The 20,414-nt window shown below is 40.5% G+C and overlaps 1 protein-coding gene across 8 annotated transcripts in view; it reads right to left on the bottom strand.

The window, feature by feature from the left end:
• The window catches only part of CADPS2 (calcium dependent secretion activator 2), a 546,904-nt gene extending 528,089 nt beyond the window's left edge, over window positions 1–18,815 (bottom strand). For all 8 annotated transcript variants that reach the window (XM_056118152.1, XM_056118156.1, XM_056118154.1 and 5 more), the window contains exon 1: window positions 18,284–18,815. In XM_056118152.1, the coding sequence (XP_055974127.1) occupies window positions 18,284–18,631 (348 nt within the window). In that variant the 5' untranslated portion in view covers window positions 18,632–18,815. The remainder of the gene's footprint in view (window positions 1–18,283) is intronic.
• Between the last annotated feature and the right edge of the window lie 1,599 nt (window positions 18,816–20,414).

Raw genomic sequence — 20,414 nt, 5'->3', positions numbered from 1 at the left:
TTTTTACATATAAATGCTTAGAGTCAGTCTAGATTAAAAACATGTGGACATTCACTTCTATAATAAAGTCTGAACTGAGGAAAAGTTATGCAATATTTCACCGTTGTCAACACTAATCTTTATTTTTGACATTTTGAATTAAGGGCTAAATAGCTTTTGTACATAAAAATCAAGGAAAATGTGACAACTGCAAATGAAGTCTGACTCTAGCATCTTGTATTTGTAACACAGACATTACAAGCATCATTGCTGTCTGTGACATTTTGAAAGTGGTGAGCAATTCTCAGGCAAGTTCTAAAAATAAAATTTAATCTTTCCTCAACTTACCCAGGAGTTTTCTGTGTGTCTAGAAAAATAACTACATCCTAAGCTCATACAAAAGATATTTTGCATTTTATAAACAGGAATGCTATAGGCTCAAATGATTATGAATGGGTCTTTACCTAGAAAATTATCCAAATATTCAAATTCCACATAGAAAAGAGACTTCATTATGCTTCTCAGGATTTCTGGATGGCCTAAACTTCACCCACTAAGTACCAGCAACAACTTCCCAATCTCCTGGAAAACCAAAACCATGAAAAACCCGCTTGAGGGTAGCCTTGTTAAGAACCAGTGGCAATATGCAATAACTTAAGGAGGCAACTGAAGGGAGATGAAATAGACAAAGGAAAAAGATGAAACAACTCTCTCAAAATTAGGTTTTGTAAAAACTGAAAAGCGTATTGTGTAGGTTTGCAATGAAATGTGATTAGACCTTGATCATAGAAACTACATTAAATAGTTCTTAATTTCTATAGTCAGCTACTGAACAGAAAGCAGAGATGTCAGTGACTTTTATAGAATATAAGATTGATTACAAACCGTGGGAAGGTAAGGGTTAGGTACTGGTGAAAATGGTTTCAAATTCAAGTGTATCTGACGCAACACCTCTTAAGTTCTCAGTATTTTTCTCACCCTTGCAAAATGATTGTCTCCTACACCTTAACAATAAGGAAGAAGCATGTTACTCAAAATACAAAGTCAACTGTAGTTAAGATATGGAGGTGATGGGCCTAACTCAAAGTTAAAACTCAAAGCAAAACTCAAAGTAGATGACTTCAATAAGTCAGCATAAATGTAATAATTGGAAGTTCCCTTTCCCCATAGAAATATGAACTAAAGTGATAATTCTCCCCTTCAAAGCAGTTACAACCCTACCCAAGCTCCTTTAAAAGTGCTTCATTACTGTTCTCAGTAAGTAGCAACCATATCCTGATCCAAATAGCAGCTCAGTATTGCTACACTAATACTCCCAGCCAGAGAGAAGGAAAAGGGAATATAAGATGTTCCTCTTTTAGCAAAGAGGTTCACACACACCACTTCCATTGATACCCCAAGAGAGTGAACTTATTCTTTTCATCATCTCCATCTGCAAGAGAAACCAGAGCAAGTATCATATACCCTGATCAACCTCCATCCAGTAATAATTTCTATCAATCTGATATAATAATTTGAAACAACACCTTAGCTCCTACTCCAACAGGAGTTTTCAGGAAAATCTCAATCTCTGGCCTGTCTTACTCAATTCTCTAAAGAAAAAGCCATTTCCTGTGAAAATTCCTCATGAATACTAATGTCTCTTGACACCTCATTCTATTCTCACATGGGAGAAATAAAGCTGACATACCCCATCACACTGTCCTTGACTTACATTCTCTACAGACAACCCACCATGCTCAGTGTCGTGGTTAATGAAAAGAGAGGGGTGTGGATGAGAAAAAAAATTAGTTTTACAGCAGGCAGCTGTTATTTTTGCCTCAACTATTCTTTTGCTTCTGAGAAGAACATATCATTAGCAGAAACCAATTACCACACAGCAAGGAGAATCAGATGATGTATGTACAAATGAAATCTCCTAAACTTGCTGCTTCAATAAGAAAAAATGCTCAAAGTCACACTCACTCACGCACACAAAAAAAAGTGGAGAAAAAGTTGTACAGGCTTCTTTTTTCAATTTGTGAAGTATTTGTTAAAATACTTCATAAATTAAAAAATAATTTAAAGCACTGTTAAGGGTTAAAAGGGTTCCCTCTGGGAATGGACAGGAGTGGAACAGCCTGAAAACAACTGTTGCAAATTCTCAAGGCGTGGGTTTTTAACTACATGAATATATTAAATTCAAACCCGAGCCAGAGAGATAGTACCACAGGTAGGACACTTTCCTAGAATGAAGCCAACCTCATTTCAATCCCCAGCATCCCACACAGTCCCCCGAGTCTGCCAGGAGTGATTCCTGAGTCCTGAGTGCAGAGCTAGGAGTAATCCCTAGTTATGGCCCAAAAATTTTTTTAAAAAATTAAAAATTTTAATAAAAATTAAAACAAATCACATACATGGTTTGGCATGTTATACCAAAATGCCACATTATTCATTACAACACGTTTATGAATGTTAAACTTGAGTAAATAATACCACCTATACACCATTGTATCCCTTAGAGAAGTAACCTTTTTACACTTTGGGAGGGCTGGAGCAATAGCACAGCAGGTACGGCGTTTGCCTTGCATGCGGTCGACATGGCTGACCCAAGTTCAATTCCTCCGCCCCTCTCAGAGAGCCTGGCAAGCTACCAAGAGTATCTCGCCCGCACGGCAAAACCTGGCAAGCTCCTCGTGGCATATTTGATATGCCAAACACAGTAACAACAAATCTCACAATGGAGACGTTACTGGGCCCGCTCGAGCAAATCGATGAACAACAGGAGGACAGAGCTACAGTGCAGTGCTACACTTTGGGAATGCAACCAGTCTGCAGAATGGAAGTTAATAACCACTGCAGTTGACCAGTGATTCTTCAATCTTTTTACAGCTGCAGAGTTGATTGAAAACCACACTTTGGCTACCAACCCCATTCAAATCTGAACCATCCCCATAGCTTTCTACCCAGTGTTCTGCTTCCATCCTTATCCCTAAAGTCTATTCTCAAGGATGCACAATTTTAAAGTGATGCCTTATATATTATGAAAATCTATCCCCTGGATTTTATGCAATGTAGTGGTACTATCTATTCTCAGTGATCTTTTTGGAAACTTAAGCAGAACAAACTTAGACCTGCTCAAACTCATTAACACACCATCACACGTAAAATTCTGAACTTCTTGCCAGAGCCAAAATAAGCTGGCCCATGCCCACCTCTCTCCAGACTCATGCTTAACATTCGGGACCTCTTGCTGCTCTTCATAAGAAGTATATTTTATTCTACCTCTAGGCTCTTTGCCAACCCCATTTTTGACATGGCTCAATGCTTCTTTGCTCTTTGCTCTTTAATTTCTGTTCTTCAGGGACTCTCCCTACTCACCATCCTTTAGTTAGCAACTGAGGCCAACCCTCATCCCACAGTCATTATCTAGTCCTTGATATGTTACATAGTTTTTTTGAGTATCTATCTTCTCTGTCAGAATATGAGCTTCCTAGGAGCTGTGTATTGCCCACACCTATTTGCCTGGTCTCTAAAAAAAAACTGCCCTGTATATGATCTGTACAATATTGACTCAATGTTTACTCATTAAATAAAGCAGCTTTATACAATGAAACATTTTGCTTTCTTAGTGAACATGAAGAGGAAAATAGAGGGAAACTCTTAAGAAGATCTATTCTATGCCAGGTGCTATGCTAGGTGATAGTCATAAATTATAAGTAATCATAAAAGCATTTGCTAAATCAAGTGTGGATCATTTTACAAATACAGAGACAGCAACTGAGAGAACTAGAAAGCACAGACCTCTGCTACAGATAGAATGTGCACAAATATAGAATACAGAAGTCAAAGGGCAAGAGAGAAGGAGACACACATCTCCATTGAGTCAAAAATTTACAACCTGCTTTCATCCCAATTTGGAGAATGGGATTGGATCAACCTAGTGGTCCACAGGGGCTACTTCTAGCTCTGTGCTCAGGGATTACTCCTGAAAATACTCCAGCGTACTATATTCAGTGCTGAGATAGAACTAAGGTTGATGCATTTAAGCAAACTACTTAACCCCTATACTATCTCTTGAGCCCCTTACTTCACTTTTAACTTATGGATTCCAACATATGCAGAAGTTATTTGAGCTTGTTTTCATCCACAACCAAAATGAAAATAAATTTAGTAAGAACCCAATGAATGTCAAAGTCCTGCTCTATGCAGCAGACTTCCAGAGAACTATTATATCTTTTGTAAGCATATTTGAACAATATGCCTAAATAATAGCAATTCATTTTTATAAAAAAGCATAAACACTTAATATGTGTCTATATAGTCGTACAGTTTCACCCACAACATAGTTCATATAAAGTTCATATAGTTCATATAAAGAACAGCACTGCTGAAACTTGGATCAAGAGCAACATCACTGTGGAATAACTCAAAGTTGTTCCTATGATGTGAGAAAGGCTGAATTCAATGAGTTTTGAAATAGTCAACTCAAATACTAAGGTTTGAAGTATTCAAATCCATCTACATGTAAATTCACTTCTAAACAATGTAAATTTATAGTATTTAATACAGTACACTATAGTAAGTGCACTTCTGTTATTATCTTCCCATTTCATCTAGTTTACTTTGCTGTAAAAGTGTGTGAGACAGAACATACAAAAGATAACTAGATAACTAGATGTTAACTAGATAACTAACTTGTCAATAAGATTTCTAGTCAATGGTGGCAATCAGTAATATGGAGGGGGATCAAATATATATGGATTTTCACTGGGTATGAGTTGGTGCAGCTAACCCCTGTGCTGTGCAGGGTCAATTAGAAAAGATATTAAAAATGTCGGATGTGAACTTGAACCTAAAATGAGTTGCTCAGGGTCACCATTATCTAGGTCATCTCTCTGCTGCTAAATCCAATTAACACTGTCAGTCCCCAATCACCCTGACCTCTCCACAGCACTCTAGCACTCTTTTCTACTTCCTTCTATGGAATAGCTCCCCTTTAGTTTTTGTAACATGGGTCATCTTAGCTTTCTTATGGCACAGCTAGCTGTTTCTTCTCCATTTCTTTTGCCAGCTCAAACTTCTTTTAAATCCTTGCTCCTGGGCCAGTCATTAAAATCTTCTCTTTGCTGAGTTCTCTTTACTCGGCCACCTCATTCAAGTGCATGGCTTCAATTACAATCTGCATGACAACTTCTCAGATTTACTTCATGAACCCAGATCTCTCTGCAGAGCTGGGAAACAATTGTGCTTTTGATCTCTACTTATTTGAAGGACCACAAATTCAACAGCTTACCTATTAGATTTCAGCTTCTTAGGGCAGGTTTTGTGCTAGATAAAATTGTATATCCCCTCATCACTAATCTCTCAAATACCTGGAAGAGATGAAAGGAAAATGAAAAGCCCAAGTCCAGTATTCTTGGACAGAGTTATCAAATTTGCCTAAGTCTGTGAAAATTCCCACATGATTGCACACTGAACCACAACCATTCCTAATTGTCTGGACATTATGCTCTCTTGGGAAAGGCACACACACACACACACACACACACACACACACACACACGCATGGTGCTTGGCTTTGTTTTTTGAGGCATTTGTTTGGGGGGACACTACTGGTTGTGCTTAAGGCTCACTCCTGGCTCTGCACTCAGGGATATCTCAGAGCAGTTCAGGAGACCGTGAAGAGTACCAGCAATTGAACCCAGGTGGGCCTCATGCAAGGAAAGTATTCTACCAGTTGTCTCTAGACTCCTGTTGGAGCTTGGGGGGATCCATGTGATGCTGCAGTTTAACTGAACCTAGAGCTCCCAAAACAAAGCCTGGAAACTAGCCTCTTAAGCTCTATCCCACCGCCGCCCCTTCATAGCTGTTGTGAAGAAGCAGCAATCTCAGTCGGTGTATGAGCAAGCGTCATCAAACAAACTTAAGATCATATTTTAGCATGGCAAGTCACAATCAGTAAGCCACATCCCCTGTCCCCTAAAGACAGTTTAACACATATAAGTAGAGAGGTTTCAGTGACATAAAGGGTGGACAGAAAGAATGTGCTTCCTCAATCTCCCAACTGACCACAGCCTGAGGATGTACAGGATCCTTCTGGTTAAGAAGACCCAAGCTGGGGCTATAGTGATAGCATAGCAGGTAGGGCATTTGCCTTGTACACAGCCAACCCAGGTTTGATTCCCAACATCCCATATGGTTCCCCAAGCACCACCAGGAGTAATTCCTGAGTGCATGAGCCAGGACTAACCCCTGAGCATTGCTGGGTATGACCCAAAAAGAAAAGAAAAAAAAATACCCAAGCTTCAGAAGATAGAGGCTAGAACCGTCCTGTTAAACTTCTGAACAAGTCAGCATTTTTTAAGTCTTCTTGGCAATAGAAGGATTTTGAGTTTTTGACATTTTTCTAGAGAACTAAATTAAAATGAAATTCTCCTCTCTTTAAATAGAATTGGGAATACAGTTCCCTAAATTTGGTAAAGTAGGAAGAATTTCATGCGAGGTTTTGGAGAAACAGATTTTTCACTTTCCAATAGCACAGATCATATTATTATAAAATATTAATTACCATTTGATAGTTTCAAAATGTTTCTATAGACACTACAGACTAAATCGGAAAGCAATTAAGAGACATCACTCAAAAGCACATTCACTCTACCTAGTGAATCAAAGGGCTGGATTGATAGCACAGGGAATAGGGCATTTGCCTTGCATGTGGCCGACCTGGATTCGATTCTTCCAGAGAGCCCAGCAAGCTACTGAGAGTATTCCGCCCACACTGCAAAGCCTGGCAAGTTACCCATGACGTATTCGATATGCCAAAAACAGTAACAACAAATCTCACAATGGAGACATTACTTGTGCCACTCAAGTAAATCGATGAACAACGGGAGGACAGTGCTACAGTGAATCAAAACAGTAAGCACAAGTGTAAGGAAGGAGAGGTGATTTAAATTGTCACTTACCTGTCCTTGACTTCACAATGAAAGAACTGGAACAGCATATAGCAAAGTCATAAAATAGAAATCAAGTTAAATTAAGAAAAACACTGAAAATAGAAGATTAAATATATATAAGCAATAACTAAAAAACTCCATTTTTATATATAAGAATCCACAAAACCTGTTAAACCATCTTTCTAGATGCAAAAACAACTACCTCAGGTAAATGGTAAATGTGTATGATGCTTGCAGCCATCTGTACATATTATGTGTATGGAAGTAAATGTGCATGTAGCTGGGGGAGAGGGTTATGGTTAATAACCTTCAGTTTCAGTGTTAAAATATGACAAAGCAGATTCTTTCCCCCCCCACACACAAACATATACAAATTGAATCAAAGGAGTAACTTTTCGTTAATTTAAAGCATATACTTGTACACTTTGGGATGGTGGGGTTGGTTTTTGATGTCCAGGGGTTTTTTCCTGGCTCTGTTCTCAGCATTGGCCCCTGGCAGTACTCAGGGGACCACATGTGGTATTGGGGATTCAAACGAAGGCCAGCGGGACTCAATGCAAGTAATTTGCCTTCTTGTACTCTCTCTCCACCTGTAGAGTCTTAAGAACATTGAAACTTATTAGATATTGCTATTAAGGCAAAACAAATTTAAATTATAATCAGATGAACTACTCACCATGAAATGATGACTATAACAATGCCAATTATGTGGCATTGGAAATTTATAGGAAAATTTATTCCTAAAAATCCAAATATAATTTATAATAAAAAACATTCTTTGTCAAGGTGAAATTATAAATTACTGAAAGATAAAACTTAAAACAAGGAACCAGAGAGGTAGGACAGTGATGAAGGCGTTGCCTTGCATGCAGTCAACCTAAACTCAATCCCCAGCACTGCCTAAGGTCTCCTGAGCTCTACTAGGATGAATTCTGAGCACACAGCCAGGAGTAAGACCTGAACATCATTACCATTATATACTCATTCAGGGGAAAAATATGAAACAATAGATGCAATAGAAAAAATACCTTTCATAATTTAATGTATGGTCTAATGCTAGAGGTAAATTCATAGCTCTATATAATTTTCTTTTTCAAAGAATAAAGCATCATCCTAAGAAGCTAGTGGAAAAACTATTCCCTATTTTTCCTTTATCAAAACAATTTTGATAAAGAAAAAATAATTTTATACTTACAGGCACTAGACATACAAAGAATTAAAATACTTTTAATATATCTGTTTAAAATATACTTTTTAAATATCTGTAAAATAAAGAGTATTTTAGGTGAGAGAAATAGTACAGTGGGTAGTATGTTTGCCCTCCACACATCTGACCTGAGTTCGATCTCAGCAACCCATATGACTCCCTGAGCCCCACAAGCAAGGATTTCTGGATACCGTCAGAAGTAAGTCCTGAGCACCACTGAGTGTGGCCCCAAAGGAAACAGAAAAATAACAACAGTCTCTGCTGAACCAGATGAAAATTAACTTAAAAGGCAAAGAACATCTGGAATAATATTTAAGACATAAAATGATACAGAGAATGTGGGAATTAAGTCCAGTTCTAAGTTAAAATAACTTAACAAGAATGGTAAATTTTAAGAAGTCATACAATTATATCTACATCTGGAATAAGAGGAGAAAAATCCAACTGGTTAAAGAAAAGGAAAATAATCTTGGTACAGTTATTTCTATAATTATATCAAAACTCCATGTGTTACATACTGTACATTATCTTAGAAAAAAAATTCAGAGAGATAGCACAGAGATCAAGGCACTTGTTGCATACCTTAAACCCTAATTCAATCTCAGGCACCACCACACACAATCCCATGAGCATTGCCAGAAGTGTTCCCAGAGTACAGAGCCAGAAATAAGCCCTGACCAGGTATGGCCCCAAAACAAAACAGTGTACACTGAACACTAAAATCCTTAAAGCCAAAACCATGACAATTCTAGCCAAGAGAAGAAGAAATATGAAACTATTTCTAGGTATAAAAATCAGATTATTTAACAAAATCAAAGGTACATAGGGTTGGTGTGATAGTACAGTGGGTAGGGTATTTGCTTTACACGTGGCAGACTCAGGTTCAATCTGTGGCAACCTATATGGTCTGTCAAGCACTGCCAGGAGTAATTCCTGAGTGCAGATCCAGGAGTAACTAAACCCTGTGCATGCCGGGTATGACCCAAAAAAAAAAAAAGGTACATAAAACATGACCATATTTAGCTAAGCATTATCCTGCAAATAAAGTATGGCTTGACAGGAAATATACTAATCTGTCCCATCAGTATGATGAAACTAAAAATGCACGTCAACCTATTGAAAAATTTAATAACATTGAACACACAATGCTTATCCTCTTAAAGCAATAATAATAGATTAGTTCAAAGTTACTAAAATAGTAGCAAGATAGTTACTGCTGCACTTCCAAAAGCCTAGACATTAAAGTAGTGCTGAAAAATTACCTTGAGTGAGCCATAGAGAAAGCTCTGCTATCAGTGCCTTGCATGGTCAAGGACTTGGGTTCAATACCCTCTACCACCTCCCAAGCACAATTGTGTATAGCCTTAAGGGCATTCTGAGCATGGCCAAGGGTGGTTTGATGGTCCTCAAAAACAAATGGTCTCAAGTACCTTTAAATAAAACTGCGTTATAAATAGCTACAGTCCTGTTTCACATGACACTATGCATAAGAATGTCTAAGAACAGATAACGTGTAGATTGTATTGGTCCAGACATTATTGGGAACGGTTCTGATAATTTGCAAGCAAATAGAATATTTTCGTAATAAAAGCTCTAAAATTTCACTAAGTTATAAGAGATTTGACTATGTGAAGAGATACAATTTCTAGAAGATGGAATAGAAAATATCATTATTTTTCAAATGGTCTCAAATATACTAGCAACTACAACAAAAATATATATAGCACCTAAACGCATGTAGTTAATGCACATTAAACAACAAGAAGCATTTGGATGCATCATCTCAGGTAATCATAGAAAAACTTCTATGAGACCATTATTCCTCCACACTCACTTCCTTTTCATTCCTGGTTGATGTGATTATCAGGGATTGTACACAAGTTTGATTGTGGTACTTGCAAGGGTCATGCATCAGGTTCCAGGGCTCACCAGGTTTCATACCCATTCTAGTTGTAGTGTGAACCAGGAGTTTCTGTAGTGCTCGCATACATGCTCACAGAGGGCCAAACTCCTGGCCATGAATTCAACAATCTTTCTAGCTGTGATACTCTCCAGGGCTTGCACCTTGTACTTGCAGTGCTCACACACCTGGCTGTGGTGAAGGATGGGAACGGCTTTGGCAATAGGGATCACAGACAGCAGAACCAGTCTGGGACAAACCACAGGAGTTAAAGACACAACGCACGCAATTGGGATGGAACTCAAGGCTCCACACATGCAAGAAAGATACCTTAGCCACTAAGCCATCCCCCAGCCCCTCATTATCCCCATTTATAAATGAAAAATTCCAAAACCAGAGATAAAATGATGTACCGTATAAGTACAAGTAGAAAAAAATGAGCCATCTGAAGCTAGAGGATGATATTCCAGCCAATATGACACACTGGTATAATGACAGTGGTAGGAGAGGGGAGCAGAGAATGATGAAGGGAAGTTGACACACCTGAAACCCCACCAGAGAGGAAAATATACAAAACTCTCCGGTGTCAAAAAGATACAGGAGAAAGTACAGCAACAGGAGAAAGTACATAGGAGAAAGTACTAATTTCCTAGTAGTAAACAAATATTAAACAAGTAACCTATAAAAGGTATGTAGAGAAAAATATATGGTCTGCATATAAAGTTATTAAATAGTAACTCACAAAGCAATTTCTGGTTGCTTAATTCTTAGAACATTGAGGAGTGTTAAACTCATTGAATAGGGGCTCATTAGGTGGCTAAGCAATGAATTCGCCAAAGAAAAAAATTATTTTATTTTACCATCTCATAATTAGAGACTCCAACATGAGGCTGCAACTATTACTGAGCTGTGTGTGTGTATGTATGTATGTGTGTGTGGGAGGGGGAAGGGGGGAGGGGGGAGAAACAGGGTGCAGAATCAACTACAACTTCAAACTTTCATTCCAGATGAGAAAATGATTATCTAAGAGAGTTTTCCAAGTTTACTTGAGCTACCAACTCCTTTCCAGGGGCAAAAATATCACACAGCACTCCCACCCTGGAAATCTACTTTCTTTAAACAAACAGAAAGCACCCCCAATTTGCTTGCACCTAAGAACACTAACTACTCCATCCCACTGAACCCTCTTAGGGCAACCTCTCCCTCCAGGGGGCAGTACTGGTCTAAGCAGAGACTAGATTGTGTTTTAAGATCAGTTAAATATTTTCAGTCAAAATGAGAAAGACTATAGGAATGCTCTCCTATCCTCAGTATGTTGACAAAGAATTCCTATTAATAAGTAAAACAAAAATTTCAACAAAAAAGAGGATGGTATCTAATCACATACATCTTATAAGCAGAGGAGCAAATGTATCTCAAATTGATAAAAATAGCCTTAAAATTGATCGCAGCTTTTTGGCCCCAAAACATTTGCACTGTAGAAATTTTTTTACTGATGTCAACCTTCAAGGGGCTATAGTACAGTGGTAGGCGCTTGCCTTGCATGGGGCCAACCCGACTGGCACGGGTGTAATTCCTCCACCCCTCTTGGAGAGCCCTACTGAGAGTATCTTGCCCACACAGCAAAGCCTGGCAAGCTACCCGAGACGTATTCGATATACCAAACACAGAAATAACAAGTTTCACAATGGTGACATTACTGGGCGCACTAGAGCAAATCGATGAACAATGGGAGGACAGTGACAGTCACCCTTTGAAAATAAATATTCAAAGGCTAAAGCAATAGTATAGTAAGTGGCTTATCTTGCTTATGGCCTAACAGGGTTCAATCCCCAGCACTACATATTTATAGTAGCCTGAGAGCACTACCAGAAGTGATCCCCGAGTGCAGTGAGGAGTAAGCCCTGAGAAAAATGAGGCCTCAAACCAGCCAACCCCACCAAAAAATAAATAAAAGAGGCATTCCAACCACAAGGTTTACAAAGTGATATAAAGAAATTTCAGGAGAAAAACAGAGTATCATAGATGCTCAAAAACATAGAAAGTTCCCAAATACAAACAAGCAATCTAAGCTATTAATGTTATTTGAGCAAGAGCCTTTTCCTTACTTTCTACCTAATGCTACAATTTTGAATAGAAAAAATAAGTCAAAATGGTCTTGAATTATTGTTGAAATAGATTGATTTACTTCTTTAGTAAGATAATTACATAGGAATGCCTTCTAAAAACCAGACACATAACTTAGCAGCTAATATAAACAGTGTGAGGCTCTGGGTTCACCACAAACATTATAAAAAATATTGCAGGCCTTGCAATTGCTCAAAAGGACAAATGTCTAACACGTCTCAGTATCAAACATGACCCTGAATTTGATACTGAGCACTTCATGATCACCAATAGGTATGGCCCCCACAGAAATTTTTTTTAAAAGAACATCTAAAATTTACATTTGGAAAAAGCGAACATTTGTGAGAAATCTCTTATCTTTGGGTTAAAGATTAGTTTCAGGGCCAGAGTAATAGTACAGCAGGTAGGGCCCTTGCCATGCAGATGGCTGACCCAGGTTCTATCCCAGGCATCACATATGGTCCCCCAAAGTCCTCCAGAACTGATATCTGGGCACAGTGATCTACATCCACTGAAGAGATACTGCCAACTCATTAAGGTATAAGTCCTTTGTGAGACTTTTCACATATGCACTGAATATGAATAGCATTGAACTGAATATCATTCAATTCCAACTTTGAGATTTCATTATATTCTCCCCACTTCAGAATGGAAAACAACACACAGCATTACCCTCAACACCCTATGTTTTCTGTTATTAATGTGTTTCTATCCATCTTTTATACTATATTACACAGCTGCTAATGCAATTCAATCGCCTCCAGCAAATCACCTGACTAAAGTAACTTCAAAAGTCTAAATAAATATGTACTTGCCTTCTGTGTATTGATTCAACAAAGTCAGATTATTTAGATGTGCTTTTTGTTCCTTGGGCTTAGAGCATCCTTGTTTCCTTCATATGGAAAACTAGTTCTCAGTAATCTCACCTGTTATTGCAAATACTTTCCCCATGCCAGGGGAAAATAAGTTATTTTCCCTTAGCTTCCCTTTAAAACTGTGGTTCTCAACCTCGATCATACACTGGAATCCTCTGGGAATCCTTAAGACTACAGCCCCAGAGATTGATTTAATTAGTCTGAGGTACAGGGTGGATAATGGGAGTTTTAAAAGCTCTCTGGGTGATTCTAATGTGCAGTTACAGATAAAAATCACATTTTTTAAAGGAACTCCTATCAAAATGTTTAGAACAGCGGTTATGAAATGAAATACTATAGATCTTGGACACTTCCTTAAAACTGAACCTTGAATATGATTTCAAATTCTAAGGATGATGTCCTTTTAGCATATCACACTTAAAAAACCATTAGGTCTTTCCTAGCCTAAAAGTGAAATAGCAAGCCTTGACTATGCAAACAACCCACCTCTTCCTTCCCTCTTTTTTATTTTCCAAGTTTTTTTTCGGGGGAGAGTGTGAAGGAGTCTGGGAGAGGAGAGTTAAGGGGCTGTAGCCAGAAATGCTCAGGAGTGAATCCTGGTGGCGCTCAGGGGACCATATGCAGTGCCAGGATCAAACTGAGGTCAGCATGCAAGGCAAAATCCTTAACCCTTGCACTTTCTTTACAACTCTCAAAATAAATTCTTAATTTGAGACATGTCAGTCACACAGTAATTTAAGAACCCTGCCTCCCTCATGAATAACCAGTAGGAATTTGTTAGAATTCCCATACTTCATAACCTGGGAGTCAATTTAATTTTGCTTTGAAGATCTCTAATGACCTTATAAATGATTGTTTACCTTGTGCATATACACATGAAGGAAGCTGTTTTCAGTTTTTAAAAAGGGGAAGGAAAAACATACAAAAATTTTTTTTTTGCTTTATAAGCAGTCATTATATATCAAGATTACAGCTGATGACATTTTTGAAAGAAGGAAACAAATGCTGGTACTACTTAATCTGTTTGTGTTCTCATTAGCACAACTCATTCCACCAAATTAAGTGCTGTGGTCTCGAGACACCATGTGGAGGGTTAGATCAATCAATTGGAAACAACAAGCACTATTTTCTCCAAGATACTAAATCCAACCTGAAGTCTTATTTTAATGTCTGGTTTATAACTCATTGCACATAGGAAAATGTATTCACTATTATTTAAAAGGCACACCCATAATCCATCCCTTTGATGTTTGATCCAATACTTAAGTCCAAGTAGCATAAGGGATGTGTTTTCCCAACTCCCTAACAAGATGAATTTTGAGACTTACCTTCTGAAAATGTGCAACACAATAAATCATGCTTCGGGGTCTCTACTTCAGGAGCTGAGAAAACTGGAATTGGCCAAAACATTAGGGAAGTTTCATGCTGGAACCACTAGTTGAGCACAAACAAATTTGTTCCAACATGTTTTAGAAAGATGGGATGAGTCCTAGCAATCACCATACTTGATTAGGGATATGACTACTTTCCTTCTAAGTTTTCTTTTCCCCCACAAATTTCCCCACTAATTCTGGGACTCAGACTAAACCTTTTACATCCATGCATCCAGCTGACATCCACTGGCTTCTCACATGCCATTCACTGTGCAGAAAAGATTCCCCCATGGCACAACTGTGCCTTAGGCTCCAAATAAGCAACCGCAGAGCACCAAGTGCATGACTCCTAAGCAGAGAGAAGAGATGCTCTCCCTCTGTAAATCTAGAAAAACAGCTCCTTGCCTGGATTTGGGGATATTCTCCCAGTCAGAAGATAAAATAATTTTTTAAAAAAGGCTACCACGTACAAAGAAGGATAAAAGCAGCTACTTTGCTGAAGCAAAACCTTCAGCTGGGGAAATCACAAACAATACACGAGGTTTTATTTTCACCCAAGTTATTTCCCCACCATGATCTTTTCCCCACCGATTTTACCTAAGGATTTTACTTTACTTTACCAGCATCTGCAATCCTACAGAATTATTTGTACACATTTCTCAAACTGAGAATCAGGGAGGAAATTATGCAAAGTAGTGGGAGTGATTATATAAAGTGGTTTAATAAAGCAGTTTAGTGTGATTACAATGGCAAAGCACACAGAACTCAAATAAGATGGGTATATGAATCATATGGAAACCTATTAGGTACCATTTTAGTCTTTATCCCTCTTCATTTACTCATTTTTGTTTTTAAAGTTGTCTTCTTTTCAACATCTTTCACTACATTTAATTGAAACGAAAATAGCAAACAAAGTGACCTCTACAAACTATCAACTTCTAGGTAATCTAAACTTCACACTAAGTCACACAACTAAATATTATAAACTGGCATCTACAAAGCCACATTTACTTGAGTGGCTGTATTTAACCTCTCCTATGTTATAATGCATTAGCTTCTCTCACATCAATACCAAAGACCCTGTGTTTTGTTTCTTAAAACTATTTTCCTGTTTTGATGTTCTTCCACAGGTTTAATAACTTGTCATTACATAATAGCTGATTTGCTCCACCTGTGTCTTTCTAATCAACACTGATCCCACCTTTAATCAATTACCTCAAATCACTCACTACTGCAGTTGGAAGTGAGGGTGTCAGGATAAATAAAAATGAATATCAACTGCTTAAGCAATACGTGAAACTGAAGTCCATTTTTGCCACCGGCAAAAGTTTGTGACTTCAAATTCATTTCCCATGTGAATCCCTACAGAAGTGGTCTTAATTGGTTTTATCGTGTGTCTAGTGAGGACTCAGCCATGGACTTTTCTGCAGTTATCAATCACCACTGTTAATCCTGCAAATAGAAATATTCCAGCCAAAAGTATAGAAGGCCATATTTTAGTTAACGGCTTATGCTATTACACTTCATCAAACTAAGGGATACATGCCCTTATTAGTTGTGTGAGCCAAAATTTCAGCCAAGTAACAAAAAAAACAAAACACTGCAGCTGGGATCCCATTCACAGAAACAACTTCATTTCTATGATGAAGACCTTCAAGGTCTCAATTTCTAAACTTTTAAGTTTTCAACGTTGGAAGCAGTAATATGCAGTTTAATGCCAACATTTTAAACTATTAAACCTTTTTACTAGACATCTGATGTACTGAAGATTCAGAATTTAAAAAAATACAATGGATTTGTGATTTTCCAATTATCCTGTTATTTCTTTTATACAACCCAACTTGTAACTGGAGACTTAAAAGTTTGGGGCATTAATTATTGGCTTGTGCATCAAATTCATCATAGTTAGATATCCATTTCATTTTGTCCTTAGAAGAAATCTGACTGCCAATAATTCAGTTCCCTTTAGTGAATGACATGTTTTTTAAAAAGTGTGGCATTTTCAGTAAGTTTTGAATAAGAGAAATACATATATGTAAGTAATGTTTGAATATGGTTATAAAAAGAGTCTCTTAGTAATATTCTGAATGTCCCTATATCCTGTTTAAACAGAGGGAATAGGAGATATGCATGAATTCTACATGGGAGAATTGGTTTTATTAATGAAATGCAACATGTACACTTCATAAAAATCAGATCCACTAACTTTTTCACAAAGGCATCTATCTGCAAGAATATAACAAACATGAGTAGCTTCTTAATGTCACCATGCATTATTTCTATACTTTGAAACTCTACACATAAGCTTAAGTGAATGATAAAATTGGAGCCTGGATATTATTCCTAAACCTTATATGACCACATGACACAATATGTCAAAAACTTTCTACACCTAATATAAGATGGATTACTGAAGATGAAAGTCATTTGCTCTATGTAGTGAAGAGGATGTCACAAAAGTCAGTGCAAGCACTGGAAAGGGTGAAAGGTTTACGAAAAAAGTTCAGAAGGCACTCAAAACTAATGTGAGATAGGGTGGCTTCGCCAAGCATATCCATTGTTTTGGATCAGGAATTCCTACCCAGTCCTTCTCCAAAATAAGGATCTACCTAGAAAATCTCGACCATTTTTTTTTTTTCCCCAGCAGTAACAGTCTGAATTACCTGAAGCAGTGTAATAAGCTATCAGTCTTCAGAGATGTCCCACAAGCACTCCCAGAGAATGAGTGATTCCAACCAACGATTTACCTTAGATGCCTGTTTTAAAAGGCTGGGTAAATGAAGATTAGCAGGTAGACTACTTACTCTGAAGCTACAGTAGGATTTCAAAAGTCAATTCAAAAGCTCCCCAGATTCCTAAGAAATGCATGACATGCTGAGTAGTCTATACTCAAGAGAAAGAAACAACATCTGTGCATATAATATGCCTTGGGCAAGTGACCATTTTCTTCAGGTTTGGGGATTTGAGCCAAACCAAGAGGATCATTGCAGATTTCAACTGAAGCTTCTAGGTTCCATGTTCTATTAAAGACTTCCCACCTAGGCCGTTTCTACTGAAAACATTTACCCAATTAAGGCAATCTGAGTCATTACCCAAGTCTGCCACAAATCATTAGATCCCTGGGGTTTTGTTTTAAAACTGAAGTTGACAAACACCTAATCTTAAATAAATTCTTTAGCTTTGGGGGTAAGAATAATCGATATGAATTGGTTATCCATTACATCTTCATTTTTCATCAATCGTGCATTTTATTAGGCCTTTCTGGACCAGGAATTATTTACCCACAGCAACTCTAACATGCTACATTAGCTCCCTGAGTGCTTCCTTAGATCTGAGGTCCTAGTTACATAGCAGTACAGGAAACTTGTCCATCTAACTTTTTACTTACTGTGGAAAATTTCCACCGTTCCCCTAGGTAGCCTTCCTCTCTACCTAAAATTGTGCTCAGACACCATCAAGAGAGCTTCAGAGAGCCTTAGACTCACGCAGACCCAAGGAGGAACCCAGGTGCGGGGGCAGGCACGCACCCACGGCTAGAAATTAAAGTTGCTGAGACCTGACCCGGCCAGAACCCAGCCAGCCTGTGCAACCACAACGCCGGTTCGCACTCTCGGCGGGTCTAGGTCTAGCAAACGCCAGTCTGGCCAAGTTCAGCCAACCTGGAGTGGGGAAAGACCATGCATCCGTGGCAACCCGACGCCCAACGGGGCTAACGCCCCATCTCCGGTCCCCCGCCCGCACCCCTTCCTAGCCCTCGAAGACGTACACAAACATTAAGGCATCGGGCAGACGCCCCAGGGCACTCCTGGGGGGACGGAGGGGGGCGAGGTCCCCAAAGGAGGAGAAGTGGTGACCGGAGGCTCCGGTGGCTGCAGACAACTCACCTTCTGCTGTCTCCTGGCCATGTCGGTGGGCTGCTTGGCATTGAACGGGTGGGCGATGCACCTCACCACGCAGACGTAGAGCTGCAGGCGGATCCGCCGCTCCTGCTCCTCGTCCCGCTGCCGATCGGGCTCGTCTCGTCCCTCGCTGAGCACCGAGGGGCTCGGGCTCACCGATCTGGCAGCGCTGCCGCCGCTGCTACCCGCGCGCCCGGGCGCGTCCCGTCGCCCTTCCCGAGCCGGGGTCGGCTGGGCTCGCTGCGCACCGCCGCCGGTCGCCACGGGCACATCGCGGCTCTCCTCTTCCAGCCCCTCGTCCGACTCCTCTTCGCTGGAAGACGGGTCCAGCATGGTGCTCGGGGCGCCCCGCCGCTCGGCAGGCTGCAGCAGCACCCGCGGGTCCCGGGAGCGCCGCGCGCGTCCGGCTGCCGCGGCCGCAGAACGAAAGGGAAACTGGCCAGAGCTTTCCGGACACGTCGAGTTAGACACCAGAGTGTGTTTCCTACCACCCGGGCGCCAGGGGCGGGCAGGAGCCGGGAGGGAGAGCCGAGCGCGGGGAGGGGAGGGGGGGGGAGAGAGTGGGGGGGAAGACTCGGGGATTCGAGAGGCGGAGTTAGCAGCTGGGGGGGTTGAGCCCGAGCGCTCCGCGAATTACGGCGTGGCACGCCTGGGGGTGGGGTGGGGGGCACCAGCCCCGCGGTCCGGATCGCGGGAACCCGCCCCGGCCCAGCAGCCCGGGCGCAGGTGGGGAACCTGTGGCTCCTACAACAAGCAACACGTGGAGTGGGATGTTGGGGAGCGGGCGCGGGGCCGCGGAAGGCGCGTGCGCGCGCTTGCCGCTGCAAGCTCGAGCGCGGGTATCGAGGCGCGCACTTGGCAAAAGGGTGGGAGCTGGTTGAGATTCGGTGGGTTTTTAAGTGCTCTCGCACCTGGAGTTGGTCTGGACCGCGCTGAACCCCCACCCCCACTTCCTTCCCCTGACCTCTCTCACAAGCGTTCCGAGGGATGAGCACACGGGGAGGAGGCAAAAGAGCCCCTTTTCCTAAGCCAGAGGAGCGATTAGAGCGTCGCTCGGTCTAGAGCGTGATGCCCAGGAACCTGGACCCTGAGCGTGGAATCCAGGTGCCCCTCCAAAAAACGATTAGGCTATGACTTCCTGAAGTCTCCCGCCCTGCTCGGCTGCTGTTTGACGCTCATTGCTAAAGTCTAAATGATCAAGTCAGAGTAACCTTGCAAAGGGGGGCGGGGGGTGGGGGAGAATATAAGAAATGAAATAAAATTCGTGAGACTTTGCTTTTAAACTTTTTTAAACTGATGTAGACGCAGGAGCACGGTAGACTTGGTCTTTGAGAAAAAGCATTCTGTAACCAGCTCGATTGTTTTCTAGGGTGGGAAGCGGTTGGTTTGAGACAGGTAGGGTAACGCAGACGTTTATTAAGCAAATATTTGGGCGCACTCGCTGTGCTCCAGGACTGCTCTTGGTCGGAGCTCCGGGCGCACCCTGGCTCACAGCCCTCGTTCACTGTTGATTCTGGCCTCAAGTGGGCGTCTCCCAGCTGCAGCTGAAACCTCTTATCTGTGCAGATTTCTCTGTCTCCAGGTTCAGACTACCTAGGAGTTTCTTCTGGTTCTGTTTTCTGGTATTCTTAACCAAACCTAAGGGGAAACTGGCAAAAACAGTCCCTCGAGTCAAAAGGGAGACTGCGCAGTGGTGAAACTCAGTGTAAGTGTCACCTGGAAAACTACTAGCTCAGAGCTCGTCCTTACTCCTGACCCAAAAGCAATTTTATCTGTTTCAAGCTACTTCCTCAGTTAGGAACACAAGGGGCGGTGGAGGCAAGGGATGCTCTCCGCTGTTTACTGGCATTCTCTCAAGAAGAGGTAAAAAAGTCACGGAGCATTTTACTCCTAGGGAGTTTTGCTTATTCATCAATCCCTAACTGATTCCAACAGTGACTTTTTTTAAAGGAGGGGAATGTTAATTGAATATGTTGACTGCTGACTAATCTCCAGTGACCAGAGGTTATGAATTCTCAAAAACATAAATGTAAAGACTGTTTTATTTTGAATAAGGTAAAAAATAAATGATGGTCTTGCGCATTTGAGTCATAATCATAGTAGCTATATCTAGTGC

The sequence above is a fragment of the Sorex fumeus genome, unplaced genomic scaffold, assembly GCF_029834395.1.
Source record: "Sorex fumeus unplaced genomic scaffold, SorFum_2.1 ptg000037l, whole genome shotgun sequence".
NCBI lineage: Eukaryota > Metazoa > Chordata > Mammalia > Eulipotyphla > Soricidae > Sorex > Sorex fumeus.
This window is presented reverse-complemented; position numbering and strand designations above follow the sequence as displayed.